Source organism: Larus michahellis, chromosome 1 (assembly GCF_964199755.1).
Source record: "Larus michahellis chromosome 1, bLarMic1.1, whole genome shotgun sequence".
In the NCBI taxonomy this organism is placed as follows: domain Eukaryota; kingdom Metazoa; phylum Chordata; class Aves; order Charadriiformes; family Laridae; genus Larus; species Larus michahellis.
In genome coordinates, this window is record NC_133896.1 from 89,769,007 (window position 1) to 89,785,733 (window position 16,727).

General features: G+C 39.8%; 1 protein-coding gene across 1 annotated transcript in view; it reads left to right on the forward strand.

Moving 5' to 3' along the window:
- Positions 1-16,727, forward strand: part of EFCAB6 (EF-hand calcium binding domain 6) — an 81,212-nt gene that overhangs the window by 17,279 nt on the left and 47,206 nt on the right. Inside the window, 2 exon segments of the mRNA XM_074572547.1 lie at positions 1,118-1,278; positions 11,515-11,680. Coding sequence (XP_074428648.1) covers positions 1,118-1,278; positions 11,515-11,680 — 327 coding nt within the window.

Consider the following 16,727-nt stretch of genomic DNA (forward strand, 5'->3'; position numbering starts at 1 on the left):
GTGATTCTGGTCTGAGGAGTAGGTCTGTTCTGGACTCCGTGGCTGTGTTTGTACCCAGATCTGGATGAAAAGCAGCTGCAAGGAAGCCTGAGTGTCTGGGAATCCTTTTGGTTTTGTGTCCTGAGTGGTGATGCCAGTTCCATCAATGTGGCTCATCCAGTAGAAAAGGAAGATTACAGGTCAGACAAATGAAAGAGGACAACTTTTTCAAGAAAACTCTTCATTTTTATCATTCCTCAGAAATGATTTGGTCAGAGGAATCTTAAAAGCACCAATGGGCAGAACCAGAAACTAAAAAAAAACTAGGCCCCAGACAGCTATGACAATCCAAGGGGCATCTCCACCTCCATTTCACCTGAAATTTTGCACGGTACAGTGCTTGGCCACATCTGCAATTATGCTGAGATTTTCTGTCAAAATGTGGTCCTGTGTGTGTTTCTTCTCGAAACCTTCTGGTTTTAATTTACTGAATTTACAAGTGAAAACCAGTTTTATTCTAGCTGCTAGTGCTACAGACAGATCCTAAAGCAGGTTCAATAAGCCAGATGTTGTCATTATTTTCCCTTTCCATTGTCTTCAAATTATGCCCTGAGTAAGCTGAGTGCCGCTTGCAATTCATTCAGTCCTAGTGGATTTAGTTTTACAGGACTGAGGGGAGAAACAACAGCAAAAGCTCTGCATTGTTACCAGCCAGTAGACATGCCTCTTCAGTCACTTGAAGAAACAGATCTATGAAGTGAGGTTTACACCTTCTTGCAGTCACTTTTCAGTCAGTTTTCAGAATAAACATTTTCAAGGGTAAATTTTGGGCCTGTTGTTGCCTCGTGCTTTGAAATTAGTGCATTAAAATTGATTTAGTTGAACATAACTTCGTTGTAAATTAGATGGTTCACTAATAGTTTAATGGAATAAATAACTAAATAAAGAAACCTGCTCTTCTTGTCCTAGTTTGTAGTACTGTATGTGATGACATAGTTAATTTTCAGTAAGTGTTGGTCTTCCAACATTAGATTTGTCATTTTAGTACATTTTTTCATGTGGTAATGCTATTATAGTTTGACCTCAGCAACGCTTTTTTTTTTTTCTTTCTTGCATTACTAATTCATTTGATTATTAGGTGGAGGAAATCCTTTCAGATGCAATCACAGAAAACTGGAAAGATTTTCGTAAGGCTTTGCAGTCCTGTGATCCTAAGTGTACTGGCACTATTAAAAGAGGTCATCTAAGAAAAGTCCTACAGCTGCGGTTTTCCTCTTTGTCAGATCAACAGTCTATGAAGTAAGTTGATGATGTGTGAGTTGTAACAGATTTAATGTAATTTCTTTTCTTACCATATCTTTCTTCCTGTCTTTTAATATGACAGCTATAGCTGGAGGCACTAAGTATTTTGGTTTGCCTTAAGCATATAGAAAAGAAAAGGTCAGTGGAAGAGATACCCCATTCCTCATGTGATCAGCTCATAAATCCCTTATTTACTTTCATAACAATTCCATGTTGGAAACTCTTGTGAGTTTGACAGTATTTCAGCATTTCAAAGGTGAGAAAAGCCTTTTCTACAAAGGAACAACTGATGTGCTGGGGATCCAAGACATTATCAAACATTATTTAGTATTTCCAAACCCAATGTAATACAAAATTAATTAAATTAAAGTTATGTCTTTCCTCAGTAGACTATTGCTGTAAAGAACAAGGAATTGAAATTTAATATTGTCAACATGAAATCTCATTTTCAATACGAGCAGGGTCCCCAAAGTGGGGAGTCAAAAGAGCTACAAGCATGGGGTGCATGGGGTCAAAATATCTATGTCCAAAGAAAAGGGAATTGTATTAGACATTTTATTGCAATAACATTTCAGTCAGGTTATAATCAGGTCTAATCTACTCTCTCAGGAGCTCTAGTTTTCTCTGCTTACAGCCAGTGACTTTCAGAAAGATGTGGAATTCTTTCCTACCTTTGAAAACATAATAGGAAAATCAAAGAAATCAGTTCCATTCTGACCCTTACAACCCAGTGTCCTGCTGATCATTGTGTGTGAGGGGCAAACACAACAGCATCAATAGGAAATGGCTTTTGGAAAATAATCTTTGATCCTGAAATATGAATGAGCATGAGCGTGATCAGTAAAACCAATTCTACTGTATGCATTTTCCTTTCTATAAATGTCTTAGAGAAAACTTTGGGTGCTATGCATTGGGTTCATAAAAGTCATGTTCCCAGCACAGTGTGTTATAAATATATGCTTTCATCATCTGTCAGTTTTATAGCTCTGTGTTTTGTAGTATATAATCAGTGGTCATTGATCATGAACAAGTAATTATCCTTTGAATTACCTGGGACTCAGCAGATATACAATTTTCTAAATAACGTTTCTACAGCTATTTGTGTCAATGAGAGATCTGTACTATAAGAAAAGTCAGAAATTACAGCCACTTTGAATTGGAAAGTGGTCTTTACTTGAAATTCTAAACATTCCCTATAAGAAAATAATAGAGAGTAAAGCAACGGAGAGGCAAACTGTGAAGGTTTAATTCATTCATCATTGTGGTCAATGGCTCTTTTGCTTTTGTTTTAAAAGGATGCAAGATAAGTCTTATGAGATCAGTCTAGCAAAATGCTGAACACTGAGGCTGTGTTCTGCCAAAGCACGGGAAGAAGTGGGTATAGTACCATTTCTATTACGGCGAACATTGAGCACATTTGCGTTATTTGCATTATTGAATGGTGGCATTGTTGAAAAGTGCAGGTTTCTGTGTTTAGCAGCAAAGTGAGATGTGCAACACCGTAGATGGGATGAGTCTGGGATCTTTATATAGGAATAGCATCTAAAATATACATCGAAAAGATAAGGTTTGGTTTCCATTGTCAAAGGCATGCGGAGATATATAGTCTTGCGTTAGCCATGTTCACTCCATGAAAACAGGGTCCCATTCACACCGTATCATTAATTCTACTGTAGCAAACATTCCTAAAGGCACCTGTGCTTGGCAGTATCATTCGTCAGGGCTATGTTCTAGAGAGTTGATGACCACACTGAAGAAGAAATGTAATTCTTATAGTAAGATGAAGAGAGAACTTACACTCAACAATGCAATAGGTGGCTTACTGATTGGAGAAGAATTTGGGTTTAGGATAAATGAGTAAAAATATAGCTAATTATGTTAGAAGGGCTCATCCACAGGTGAGGAGAGATTTTGAAAAATCTCCTTTGTCGTAATCCACTTTTAGAGTTGTCATTCTATGATTTAGCCTGACTTCCTAAAAATACGTTTTGACTAGCGTCTTCTTACCAATCTATATTTCTTTGTTTCAAGTGTGGCATTAATTTTTATGTTAAATCTTATTTAAGACTGTCCTAGGAAAAAGTTGTGGATTATGCAGAGAAACAGTGGATGGCACTGTTCATTCGCTGCTCTAAAGTGGTAAGAAATGCCAAGTTTAAAAAGGCTGTATTTTAAAATAATAAGGGGGAAAAAAAAAAAGTAATTGACTCCTCTGAATGCATACACACTGGGCCTAAGACTATCACATCTGTGCTGGGAATGTCATAACCAGATTGGGGATTTAGCACGGGTGCTTTAAGAAATGCAGAAGTTTTGAGTAAAAGGTGATGAAGCGACTGAATTACATTCTGGATTCCAGTGGTTCAGCTACATCAGTCTTATTTATTTGAAATGATACTTCTGCTTTGGGGGGCTTCTACTATAATTGGACTTTTGCATTGATGTGACTCATCCTGAGGCACTTGAGGACAATACTGCTATCGCTGCAGCAGAATAGCTGGCATGCTTGTCCCAGATGGCTTCCTGTGAGATGACATTCAGACTGGAGAAAAGAGGGAACAATTTTTAAGGGTATTTGGAAGCCTTTTATGGATTACACTCACAAAGCAGATGTTGCTCTGTAGTGCTCTCAGCCATTTTCTGTGTGAAGGCTACACTTGTTTTAACTGAGAAGGGCTTCACAAATACTAGAAAATGGAGACTCTTTCCCCTCCCTCTCACCCCCCTTACACTTTCTCCCCTGCAGTCTATATAGTGTGGAACAGATTTCTCAAAAGAAATGAAAGCTTTGATTTCTTTTTCTTTTTTTTTTCCCCAGAAGAAAGGCATTGAGGCACTTGATATGTTAAGTTACAAGTGTTTTTTACCACAGGTAGCTTTTTAGTATCATTCTAAATATAATGGGCACTTGGGATAAGTGTAGTGCAGAGAATGCCATGCGTCCCCAGCACAAGGACAGGAGCCTTCTGCTTTAATCCAGGAATGCTCCAAAGCTTTATGAACCTGAGTGAAATCCTGGAAGGCTGAACAGCTCGATCAAGCAGCGATGCAGTGATGACAACGTCTCGAATTCATGAGCTCTGCTAATTTGTAAGGGAGTGATTTAAGAGGGTAATTTAAGAGGTCCAGGGAACTATGAACTCAACCTCTTTGCTGGAAGCTACCCTCAGAATAACAGAAGGTGCTGAACAAACAGTGTGTCTGCTCATGGGTTGCTAAGGTTCACATCCAGGTGTATTAACTTAGGTCACTGCTGATTTTTATATTCATATGCCTGGCAGCATGTTAAGGTAAATAAGGGCTTCATTCATGATTCCTGACAGATTTAGTTGAGCAGTGGCTGTGATCTTAGCTCCCTCTTCCACCAGTACATCTGAATTTGACAGGCCGGTGTTGGGTGAGCCAAATTTCTTCCAAATGTCCACCGCATAATTCAAGAGTTAATTATGCAGTATATTCACAAAGGGTGAACTGTAGGTAAGGGAGGCTTGTGTCCTTAGACTCCTTCTAGAGTCATTGGAGTTATTCCAGGTAATGATACAGTATTTAAGGTAGGTTCCTCTTTTCTCTGTAGGCTACAGAAGGACCCTGGGAAGGCTAATTTCCAGTGCCTAAGGATAGCCTTCTGAATAATGCCCTTAACTGTATATGGAAAGGAAATATGTTACTTTGATCGTCTTTGCTGTAAGACATTTGTATTATGCATTGTTATCAACCTCCCAAATTATTTTAAATTCATATTTTTTCCAGGTTATGCTACAAACACAAGGATAATTCTTCTGATGGAATCTTTTAGAAGATTCTTTTGGATAACTTAAAAGTTGATATTCTTTCTGGTGACTTAAATGGTATCAGCTCACATATATCCAAGGAAAAACAACAAAGAGAAGAAAAAAGGCAAACAGAGCTTTCAAAACATACTGTTATTACAGACAATTTTCTATTTAATGTAAAGAAAAAATATGTACAGAAAGGAGACTTTCAGATAGACTGAGGATACATGCTGTTTTTCTAATGGTAACTATAGTCCTGGACTGATCTCTCATTTCGCAGAGATATATTCAGAATTGTACAACACTCAAAACATTGCATCAGGAGAGCAAACGCCCGTGGATCATTCATCAAAGACTCTAGGATTCAGGTAAAAATGGTTGAGCTCACTTTACAGGGTCCACAAGGATTATATCTCACTGCATCATTGAAAAATTGAGGGTTTGCCCTCTAGATAACACCTGAAGAGTACGCTTGTGATCCTCTGTAGAATCAGTGTGGCTTATTATTCAGGAACTGGATTTGAACATTCTCAGAGGATCAGGAACTCCGGCACATCTGATGGCTGTGACTACTACAGGCCATAGCTACAGCCTACAACTGAACCAGCATCATTGATATTGGCATCCAGGTTAAAAAGATGTATGACCTATTGTTTCTCCTCACTTTTTACTTTTGAATATATGTAACTGCCTACATAATCCAGGGGGAATAATAAACTTTCCCTTGTAATTAGATGAGCTTCTCTTAAAAGTATTTTTTTTTCTTATATTTGCATGATAATCTATATGTATGGTCTGACCCAGGACAGTTTTGTTTCCTTTCACCTGAACTTAACTCTAATACATTCATTGAGGAATGCTCTCGGCCTATCTTCCTTCATTTTTAGGCTGGTATTCCATAAAACAGAATGCCCTATGCAAAGCTCACATTTCTGCCAACAGCTCTCAAGACAGGAGTATGCTTTGTCTTGACCCATATTCTCCTCAGACTTCTTTGTTTCCTCTTCAACGATCTGACCTTTTTGTGTTTCTCATGTCCCCATCTGAATGCCCTTCAGAGCATCTCTAGAGATTGCCTGGTCTGTGCATTCACAGATCATGACTGACAGCTTATTCCTACGTCTCAAAAAGCCCAATTCTGTTGTCTCTGTTCTGTTGTCTCAGAGCCTTACCACAGGATCTTCACCAACTTTTCAAAGGAGGCCAAATGTTGCAGGGACACCAGACATAGGTATAGAGGCCTCTGAGCTCGGACCCTGAATACCAGTTTCAATGCCACTCTAATGCAACCTTCAGCAACGCTCTCACAAAATGGTTTGTAGGCCCAGCAGGGCCTTCATGTTTCTGTCATGAACATAGATAAATTGGCAGTGGATATTTGGCATTTCAATCAGCAATATGAGGATTCAAATGCCTGCCGGAGGACCCTGCCAAAGGACAGCTTGCACTCACTAGAATTCACTTATCACTCTTTGCCAAGCTCTGCTGTAGAAGGGCAAAGCAGAAGAGGAGCATGCTATCCATCTTCTGAAGGCCTGTCAGGCACTGGGACATCCTTCTCTCTCCCTTAGCAAGGTCTTGGGATGCTACAAGCCTTCTGGGATATTTTTAAAAAGACAACAATCTCCTTTGCCTTCTTGCCAAGGTGACTGTTGGCTAGGAGGCCTTTGAACTGCGGTCATTCACTAGCTATTGTGTGGGCGTCAACTGTTTGGAAGTGTTACCTGACTACCCGTCAGCCGTTCATGTGAGAGAAGCTCTCAGGCACATGTCTTGAGTCATTTTTATTACATCAGCCCAGCAGAGGAGTGAGTCAATCCCTTGTGCAGAAAGCTGGGACAATGCTGCAAACATACCAGGTCTGACCTGTTATTTATGATGTTGACCAGAACTGTTGGTTTAGGCATTCTGACAAGATTTAAACAGAACCTTTTGATGTTTGATTCCTGAATTGGTCAATGTCTTGGAGCTATGTCAGATGAATTGCTCCTTCTGTAAGTATAAGCAGTGGTTTACGTCGTCCCTTCAGTTCCTCTTGCCCCAGTGATGTTCTGTTGAGGCCAAGTCAATTCTGCTACCAACATCTTCTAAGCCTCCTAGCCTGGAGTTCAAAGCTTCTGTCCCTCCTCCTGAAATTGCTAAAATAAAACTTCAGTATCCTAATGAATGTTGATGTTACACCTTTCCTTGTTATATAATGGGTGCTGTGTTGCTTTCATTTGCCAAACTATGTTTGCTCCTCTCTTTAGCATGAATTCATGACCAGTAATGGAAAAGAAATATTACCTGAAGTCTCTATGATGGCAAGCCTGTCCTCTTTCTTACCAAGGTGGTGATTTTGGACCAATGGTCTGTAATGGGTGGAATCTTGATATTTCCACATCTTTCCACCTGTAAGGTCTTTAACAGGTTGGGGCGGTTAAGGTGTCCCTACCAGTGAAAGATCCTGTTCCAGAATGGCCTTCATCTTAATCCTCAGGACTTTTAGTACATTGCCTCTGTCTCTGAAATTCTTTCCTAATTTGTTTTAGTGAGACACTAGGAAATATATAAGACCTTATGGTTGGCTCGTTCTATGTAATGTTTTTTGGGAACAGAGTGCTCCTGCAGATGCATTTCAATATTGTCCCCAAAGCAGAATATGAGCTGTACTTCAATCAAGAAATCAAACTGTTTGTTTTCTGCAAGCTGAGTTTGTCTCTCCTGTTCTTGAGGTGAAAAGAGCTTTCTTTTTCTGTTGATAAGAACAGATCTTTCAGAGAGTGCCCAAGGTTATTTTTACTGGGGCCTAATGCCATTTCTACCAATAGACTGTCAAAGCAGAGAGCTGGCAGGATAAAAAAATGCAGACGACTCACCAACGTGGAATACCGTTGTGTCAATAGAACACAGTATGCTAAACACAAGATAAATCAGTGGCTTCACTAATAAATATCTCTGTCCCTAACTTCTGCTGAGCCACCATCTGGAGCTTTATCCATACCTTCAGCAAGCATTCTGGCACCCGATGTGTTAGAGTAGATGGTTAGGTTAGTTTGTCAGGCCTGAATGAAGAACTTTAAGACTCAGCCCCAGTGAGATGAGAATGTGCAGAGAGTAGGTTTTGGTGTCTCACACAGTTGGTAAATGTACTTGTGGTTTATTACTGGAAGATAGAAGAACATACTTCTCAGTGAGTACTTCAAGCTGGTAGCTGGGTAAGAAACAGTATGTGGCTAGCCCAGAGAAGCACATATGCTGATTGCTTGGCTAGCTGCTAACAAATGGAAAAGATAATGTCCCTGCCTTCCCAACTAGGAGAATGAAGACTCTCTCTCCTTTTCATGACTGATAATTTCACAATTGTAACCACTGCAGCTGAAGACCCCTACCCCTCTCAAGTTTGACTGAAATTGGTAGATAGACTCCAAATTTAGGGGAAAGGATGACAGATGCGGATGAAGAAGCTGGTTGCATTATTCTTATTTCCCTAGGAAACCAAGGTAAAAGTGGTGCTGGTTGGAGGGGAGTATAATTTAAAATATAAGCTTGCCTGAAATCAGGGTAGATCTCAAGGATCCCTAGTGGCTCTTGTGTCTCTTAACAGGCTTTGAACTCTTTGTGACTCTGTAATTACTGCCTGAAAGCAGGAATAGATTTCTTAGAAATATGTCAGTAACTCTCAAGTTCTCCTTCCCTTTTTTTAAAGCTAGGCACTGTGTTTGCTTTTCTGCATAAATTTGGGAGACAGTTTTAGCCAGCTCTTTAAGAACCAATATGAATACACAGCAATATTCTGTAATTTGTTTTTTCCTTATTTATTAGTAGTATTCATTGTTCAAGCAGCCTGCTTATATTTGACTCTTTATTGAAGACTGATACAAAATGAGGTTTCAAGTGCTTCATCCCCCTAATGCAATTTGTTGGTAGTTTTCTTTCTCTGTTGAATAGAAAGCCAAATATTTTCTTGATCCCTCTTATATTACTGAAGCATTTATAGAGTGAGTTCTCATTACTCTTGATATTTTTGATATTGAATCTCACGTTGTGTTTTGGCCTTTCAGATTTTGATCGTATATACTCATGCTTCTCTTCTACTGTGATGGCAATACTAATGCACTTCCAGCTCTCCTTATTTTCCCTTTAGACCCATTTCCCATGATATTTTAGTGCCTTGAGAAGGTAGAAATCGACTTTTTTCCACGGTTCTCCAGCCTTCCTTTTACAGCTGTCATAAACTCTGTTGTTCTATCATCATTCCTGCCTAAGCTGTATTGCACCTTTTCAAACAGTTTCTCTGTGTTAATTAGGATAAAATTTAGAAAGACTTTCCCTTCACAGGATTTTGCAGCATCAACAGGATGTCACTGACACATACTGATAATCTGCTGGACAACCTGTGCTCTGCTGTAATCATTAAGCAACCAGTTACAACCAGCTCTTTTACCCTGGATGATTTTGCCTTTTTTTTTTTTTCTCAGAAAAAAGTCTCCAGAGCTTCAAATCAAAATCCTTTTTTTCCCATTGGTGATGTATAGTAGGCATCCTACCATGGTAGCATTCATATTCTCATAAGTTTTTATCAGTAGAACTCTAAATAAAGTTTAGTATACTGAACTGTAAGATTCCAGGATCTTCCAAGAACCATAAGGACTTCCAGGTCCACTTCATTATACCACTTCTCCTATATGCATGTACTGACAACCAGCATGTTTGATCCATTCTGTCTGGTTTTGTCTCTTCTATGACACTGTAAAGGACAACCCTATTCCAAGTAGTTTTAGGTCCTCAGCTAAGTGTCTGTGGTTAATACCTTCCTGTGAGCTCTTTTATGTCAGCTTCTTTCTTCAATCTAGTCTAAGGCTTCTCTACAAGGTTATAACGCTAGTAGTTAAAGAGAGCTTTTTGTGAATAAGCCCCTGAGAGGGAAGATGGTCTTTTAGATTACATCCTTCAGGTAATAATTCATTTATTTTCAGGACACATCCAGCCTTTTCTTCAGTCTTGAGCTTCAATAAGGAGGAAGGGTATAAAGAACATTTGAGTTTACATTCATCAGCTGTTCTTTAATTACTTTTTCATTTTCTCAGGGTCATTCACGGCAAAGACAATGTTGATAGGCAGGAGAATATAATAATCAATGGGTTCGGGGGAGGTAAAGTTGGTAATGTTTTGGCAACCTCTTGTGTTCAGGCAAGACAGCAGATATCTCAGAAGACCAGATGCCTTCAGCAGATGAGCCCATCTGAGATCCTCAGGAGGGAGTCACCAGTCACTGTCATATTCTGATCCCTTTTGGGAGGCTTAGAGTTAATCTTCTGTGTGCTTCTCAAATCAAAGTAAAACTCTTTTCATTAGCATATTTTTAGAATAAGAGTGAAAATATTAAGATTATCTTCAAGTTTAGGGAATCCTATAAAGCACATTTAATAAATCATTAAAATAAGATTGCTGAATATTTCTGCATTTTGCTTATATGGAAATACATGCTCTAAAATTTAACAAAAATAATTGTTCTAACTTTATTTTTCATGGGTTATAGTAAATCCATAACGGATCTAAAATAGGTACAAGTGGGGCATATTAAATACCCTTTAATTTAATTTCTTTTCTGTCTTTAAAAGTTATTAAATATTTAATTGTTATTTATGTTACTGTCTTATTGAGGAAGGTTGTGGTATTTCAGCAAGAAAAGTATATAGTCTGTATCTATGGACTTTCTTATTAGGCCTGAGAAAGAAAGGTATTCTGGCGATTCTTCCAAAGGGAAAAAGCATGGAAGGGATTTACTTGGAATCCAGGAAGAGAGAAAACATCATAAGAGATATTTTTTCCTTTTAAAATCAATGGAAAACCTTTCCTTAACTGCTTTCATGTTAGCTTAGCCATCTCATGTTAACTGAGGAGGTATTAAAGCATAAAGGTGGCTCCTTAGCTGATGTAGAAACTTGGGTTCGTTAGAAACTAAGCCTGTGATTTGGAAGTCTAGGATCTCCATTTGCAAAAGAAATACTTCAGAGCAGTATCAGTCAATTTTGGTTTTGTTTTTATTTTTTCTTCCCTCTCCTCTCCTCTCCTCTCCTCTCCTCTCCTCTCCTCTCCTCTCCTCTCCTCTCCTCTCCTCTCCTCTCCTCTCCTCTCCTCTCCTCTCCTCTCCTCTCCTCTCCTCTCCTCTCCTCTCCTCTCCTCTCCTCTCCTCTCCTCTCCTCTCTTTTTCTTTTCTCTTCCTTTCTTCTTTTATTTTCCTTTTTTTCCCTTTTTGCAAGCTATACGTAAGAAATATTTGCACAATATAGGCTTTGGTATCAATGTGTACTCTAACTTGATCAACCTATCATTTTTTCTTTTCTGCATCTAGGAAGTTTCTTCAATGTCTATGTCTTGTTTGTCATTAAAGCGCTCTTGTTCACTATTGCTGAATCAAATGTTTGAAACTACAAAAGTAAACAACTTGTCTTCATGCACAATCTTTCAATTTTAGAATCAAGCAGATTGAAGATCAAGCTAACAAATATGCCCAGAATAGAACTGTTGAAGAAGTAATCAAAAGGCTGAAGGACAGAGTGATACAACAGACAGCCACTACTAAAGGCAGCTTTTTTGCCTACAACAAGCATGGGAAAATTAATAAAGCTGGCTTGTGGAAGGTAGGAAAAGTGTTAGCTATTTTTCTCTCTCCTGTACTTTTCCCAGAAAGATCCTTAGTGTCTTAGCAATGTGCCTGCGCATACACCTAGGACTGTTTCAGTCACTGATGCAGGTCTCATTCAGGTTATGGCATGAAAAAGAATTTCAACTTGTCTTTAAAGATATAAAATTGTCATCCTGTAGCAGTACTACACCTTGAAAGCTTTAACTGCTCCCAGTTTTCAAAAAGAACAGGCATGAATTGGGACTGGCAAGACACAGTTGGGACTTGGAGGTCTAATGTCGATTAACAGCACACCTCTTAATGCGAAGTGAGTGGGCATACCTTGAAGAATCACCTTAACCTTAACTCGGAGTCCTTCAGCCCTCTTTGCAACACCACAGTGGTAGCTGGTAGGAACTCGATATATTTAGATGAAGAATAAGATCCTTAACAGACACAGTATGACACTTTAGGCAGAATGACCAAAGCTAATTCTGTACCATCTTTCAGATTTCTGAGCCTCAGCCTCCTCTGAACCACTCTTGGACTGCCGTGTAGCTTGTAATCACACTGGGACTAGGGGGCACACCCTGGGGTCCCTCTCTTCTTTGCTCACACTTGATCCACTTTCAAAGGAGCCTGCAGTCATTGCAGGGAAATCTCCTCTGGATGTCTAGTGGCATTTCAGGGCATAGACTGGTCCTCAACAGGAGTGGAGGACCTTTCTGTAGCTCTTGTTTGAATTCAGCTGATTTGATCATGTTGCATTTTTCCAATGTAATTATTTGGTATGGGTGGCTTTTGATACTGGGTTAGCTGATTTGGGTACAGCATCTCAGTGCTAAGAGGATCCACAATAATAAGAATGTTAAGAATAAGTCGTTTAAGAAATGTCTAGATTTGGCACTTCAGGGCATGCCCAAGTGGCAGAGATTGCAGGTTGTTTGTTTGTGGTGGTTTTTTTTTTGGTGTGTGTTTGGTTGGACTCGATGATCTCAAAGGTCCTTTCCAACCATGAAGATTCTATGATTCTATGAATGTATTTAAATTGTACAGTTTTCACTTGCCAAGACTTCCAATTGAATTTTGTAGGTGTCTTTTTTGAGGTAGAGTTTTCTGTGGTGTTGCCAGAACCCATCACAGCCTTGATTGGTTATCTGACTGCATGTTGTGCTCTGGACAGACTTGTGAGGTCATGGATTTGGGACTGTAGCTGTGATGCTGATAGCACCCAGCTGTAAATTTCTTTCTTTTCACATTTCAAAGCAAAATGCTTTGCTGAAAATTGACACTGGGCAGGAAAAGAGATACGATAGCAGTAATATTTCCCTAGTCTACCTAGGTTTAAGCAAGAGCTGTTGCTGAATAGTGTTATGACAGTAATGTATTCTCTGCCCTTTTTCTGGGCGCTGAAGTAAGACAAGAGTCAGCAAGGGTCAAGCCAGAACTGTACCTTTGAAAATGGCCTGCATAGTCCCTTGGGAAAGTTCGTCCCAATCTGTTTTCATTCTGGTTCAGTAATAAACATCATCTTCCCATCCAAGTACCACGGACTGTACATGTTTTCACCAGATACTGTGGCAGGGGCAAATGTACTGACTGTAAGGGTCTGACAGAGCTGTTATCTTCCCTTCTCCTCTTCTCAACATAGGCACATGAGATATGAGTTCCACATCATATGACAGGACAAAGGCTTTTACTATAAAGCCTTCTCCTATGAACACCGTAGCTGCATTCAGCTGCAAGTCTTCTTACCATCGGGTGGATATCTTTTGGCAGTTGTGTGCAGAAAGTGAAATTGCTTTGAAATGAAGGGGAGGGAAAGAGGGAGGACAAAACACATAAAACTTTTTCATTTTTTTCTTAATCTTTTCTTGTTAATAATACACTTATTAAGAATGTGTTAAGCTGCAACCCTTCCCCCTATACAGATCTGACATCTGTGGCACATATACCTTTGGGACATTGGCTTTGGTTGCTGTGATTTACACTACAATGTGACACCGAAGAGGCTTATATGTTGCCTGCAGCTAATGCAGTAACTTTGTCACTGGTAGGCAGAACAAGCTCATTCTACCTGCTGCTTTCTCTCCTGCATTGGCTGTCTGTGTACAACTCACATCTAAGATATTTGTATAGCCCCAGAAGCTATTGAACAGTCAGTTTTGTGATTTCATTGTTCTTTTATTACACTATAGATGATGCATTTCTCAAGTTTTGGCAATGCACAAAGGATAAAAAAATGTCATGTAACTGCAGCCAGGTATATGCGTCACTGCACTGTGATGTTCTTGGACCCTGCAAGCTCAGCAGAGTCCATCTGGGTGGAATACAGCCCAGGAACTCTGCCCTGCTGCTGCTGACTATGATCATTCAAAAGGGGCATGTTTCCCTGCAATAGTCCTGTTCTGCCCTCCCTTGTGCTTAATGAAATAAGTCAACCCTGGAATCAATGAGGATGAGAGCTCTGTGTGAATACAGGTGATTAAAAGGGATTCGTCACCAGAACTGAAGTGACAGACTACCTTATGTCTCTGGGAACTGCCTGGGCATGTGTGTTTTCAGGTGAAATGCAGTCTGAAACTTATTCTCCATCACTTGTGGTCTTTAAAGATCTCTGAAGCTTTTGCAAAAGAAAGGTTTTTTTCACCTCATTGTCTAGGTAGAATTCCAACTGGAATTTTTCACATTCCTCCTGCTTTAATTTCCCTGACACTTCTACCAAGATGTTCCTTAACCCCTGCTCTGACTTGTTCAAGAGCACAGCTGCTTTTCAGAGCTTTTTCGGAGCTCGTGGAGTTTCAGTGGCAGATAAAGAACAACTAGAAATGTGTGTCTAGCACCATCGTAGGCACTGTGGGGAATCTGCCCTGGCCTCCAACTGTGGCTTCAGAAGGATGTAGTACTGACTCCCTGTATCACATCTGCTAGCTACATATAGATGTTTGGGATACATCAGGTTACTGCAAATGGTGTAGGCAATATGACATGTCCCAGGTGAATTTAGGTGGGTAGGTTGTGGGCCATTTTGGGGTGCCACTGATGTTAAAGTGATCTACAGTGGCACGCTGTTCTTTCATTGGATCCTGCCTCTGTAGCTGGGCAGGTGTGCCAACACCGTTGCCCACCTTAATGTCAAGTTTGAAACTGCTAGAGCAGTTTCTAGAGCAGCCAGGCAGCCAGCGTACAGCTGGGCAGAGTTGCCTGTCCTCAGAGGTGGAATAGGTTACTCAAAACAGTAGAAGCATAGTGTGGTAATGGCAAACATAAAAGCATACTTGTTTTCTTATTTGTTATTCCAGGCCAAGCCATAGAAGTGGGCAAAAGTTTGCTGTCCAACTTGGAAGTGGATAAGGTCTCTTTATTTGTATAACATTATGTTACAGTGCCATTAAGGGAGTGGGCGGAATGCACCCTTGTATTCGTCTGAAGGGTAATTGATCTTGGTGTGCCCGAATAACCCAGAACTACAGGCATAAAATCACCAGATAACCTCTGTAGGGTTATATCAACACTGCCAGTTCTGTGTTTTACTTTACAGCTTACAGCATAAGCACACCTTTCAGCTGTTTGCCTGTGGAGTACCAAAGGTGTAAAGAGGGTTAGTGAAGGAGGGTGCCGAACGCCACCTCCTTTACCAAAGAGGCTTCACTGGCCTGGCTTTCTTAGGAATTGGGCAAGTAGGCACAGATCCTGCCTTTCCACCTTCAGACTTGTCTGATTTTTAATATAGTTCAAAACCAGAAAGGTGGCAACTGCAGCTCTGGGTAACATCCACAATTTGCACGTGTGCCTTCACTTTTGTGAAAGATAACAGTATCTCCTCCCTGTAAGGTTGTCATCAATCCCCTTCCTTTAAATAAGACTTAGAAACTATGCCTTTTGTGAGCCATTCAGCACAGGACAATGACCTAGTCTTACAATTTAATATGACTTAACCTTGCACGCAGTTTTGGCAGAGTTTTATCATTTTTTTTCCTTTAGATGAAAGTGTTAATAGTTGAGGCTGTAGTCACCAACATTACTATTGTGACTGATTCTCTCCAGCTTTGATTGGATTTGTGCAGCCAGATTTCCTTATCGCTACTATTAAGCATTTGATCTGATGGTAAATACTTGTTCAACTGAACATAAAATGTGCTTGCTTATCCAGAAGCTTTACATTTACAGAAAGGAATGATAATTTGCTAATTATTCTCACTTTTTTAACACTCCTTATGCTGTTCAGCTATTTAATGAATTTTTTCTTTTAATCTGTACAATTAACTAAAATATAATGGCAAGAGTAATTGCTGCAGGAACACTTGGAAAGTCAGGACAGAGCTGTGCAGGATAGTTATAAAGGAATACACCCAGAGACAGAGTTACAAAGCAGCTAAAGGAAATGAAAGGCTTTGGAGAAAGCCCTCATCATTCTGAGGGGCTGCAACTACAACTTTTCAGGGAAACAGGAGGTGAGAAAAGGAGAACAAAAGCAGGGATCCCTCTACAGTCAACTTCCAGGTAACATTAAGAGGGGCGCAATGGGAGACTGCCACCACTCTGGACTACTGTACCTCCTAAATGGAGACAGAGAGGTAGAGAGTTTGAAAAAAAAACAAAACAAAACAAAACAAAAAAAAACCAAAAAAAAAAAAAAAAGAGAAAGGGACATGGGAGGAATGTTGGAAGGGAAGAAAGTTCCTTGCCAAAATAGATTACCTAAAACGGATCCCCAAATCTGCTTTGAAGAACAGCAATGGCAGAAGGAACCTTGCCTTCCACCTAGCTGGGGTTCAGGGGCCCAGATCCATTCTGCAGCATTTCTTGGACAGGAGGTAGTTGTGGCAGACTTCGTGGGGAAAAGTGGTAGTGGCAAATTTTACAAATGACAATTTTCCTCCACTCTGCTAAATGAGGTAATGTCATTTCTTCTGGCACTTTTTACTTTCCAGGTGAAGTTTAATCTTAGCCTGTCACTTGGTGCTTTTGCTTAAAATGCCAGTCTCAAAAATATAGTCAAATTTTGCTCTCTGTCTCTTTCTGTATAGAATTGAAGTTGTACAGAATAGAGCTATATTTAA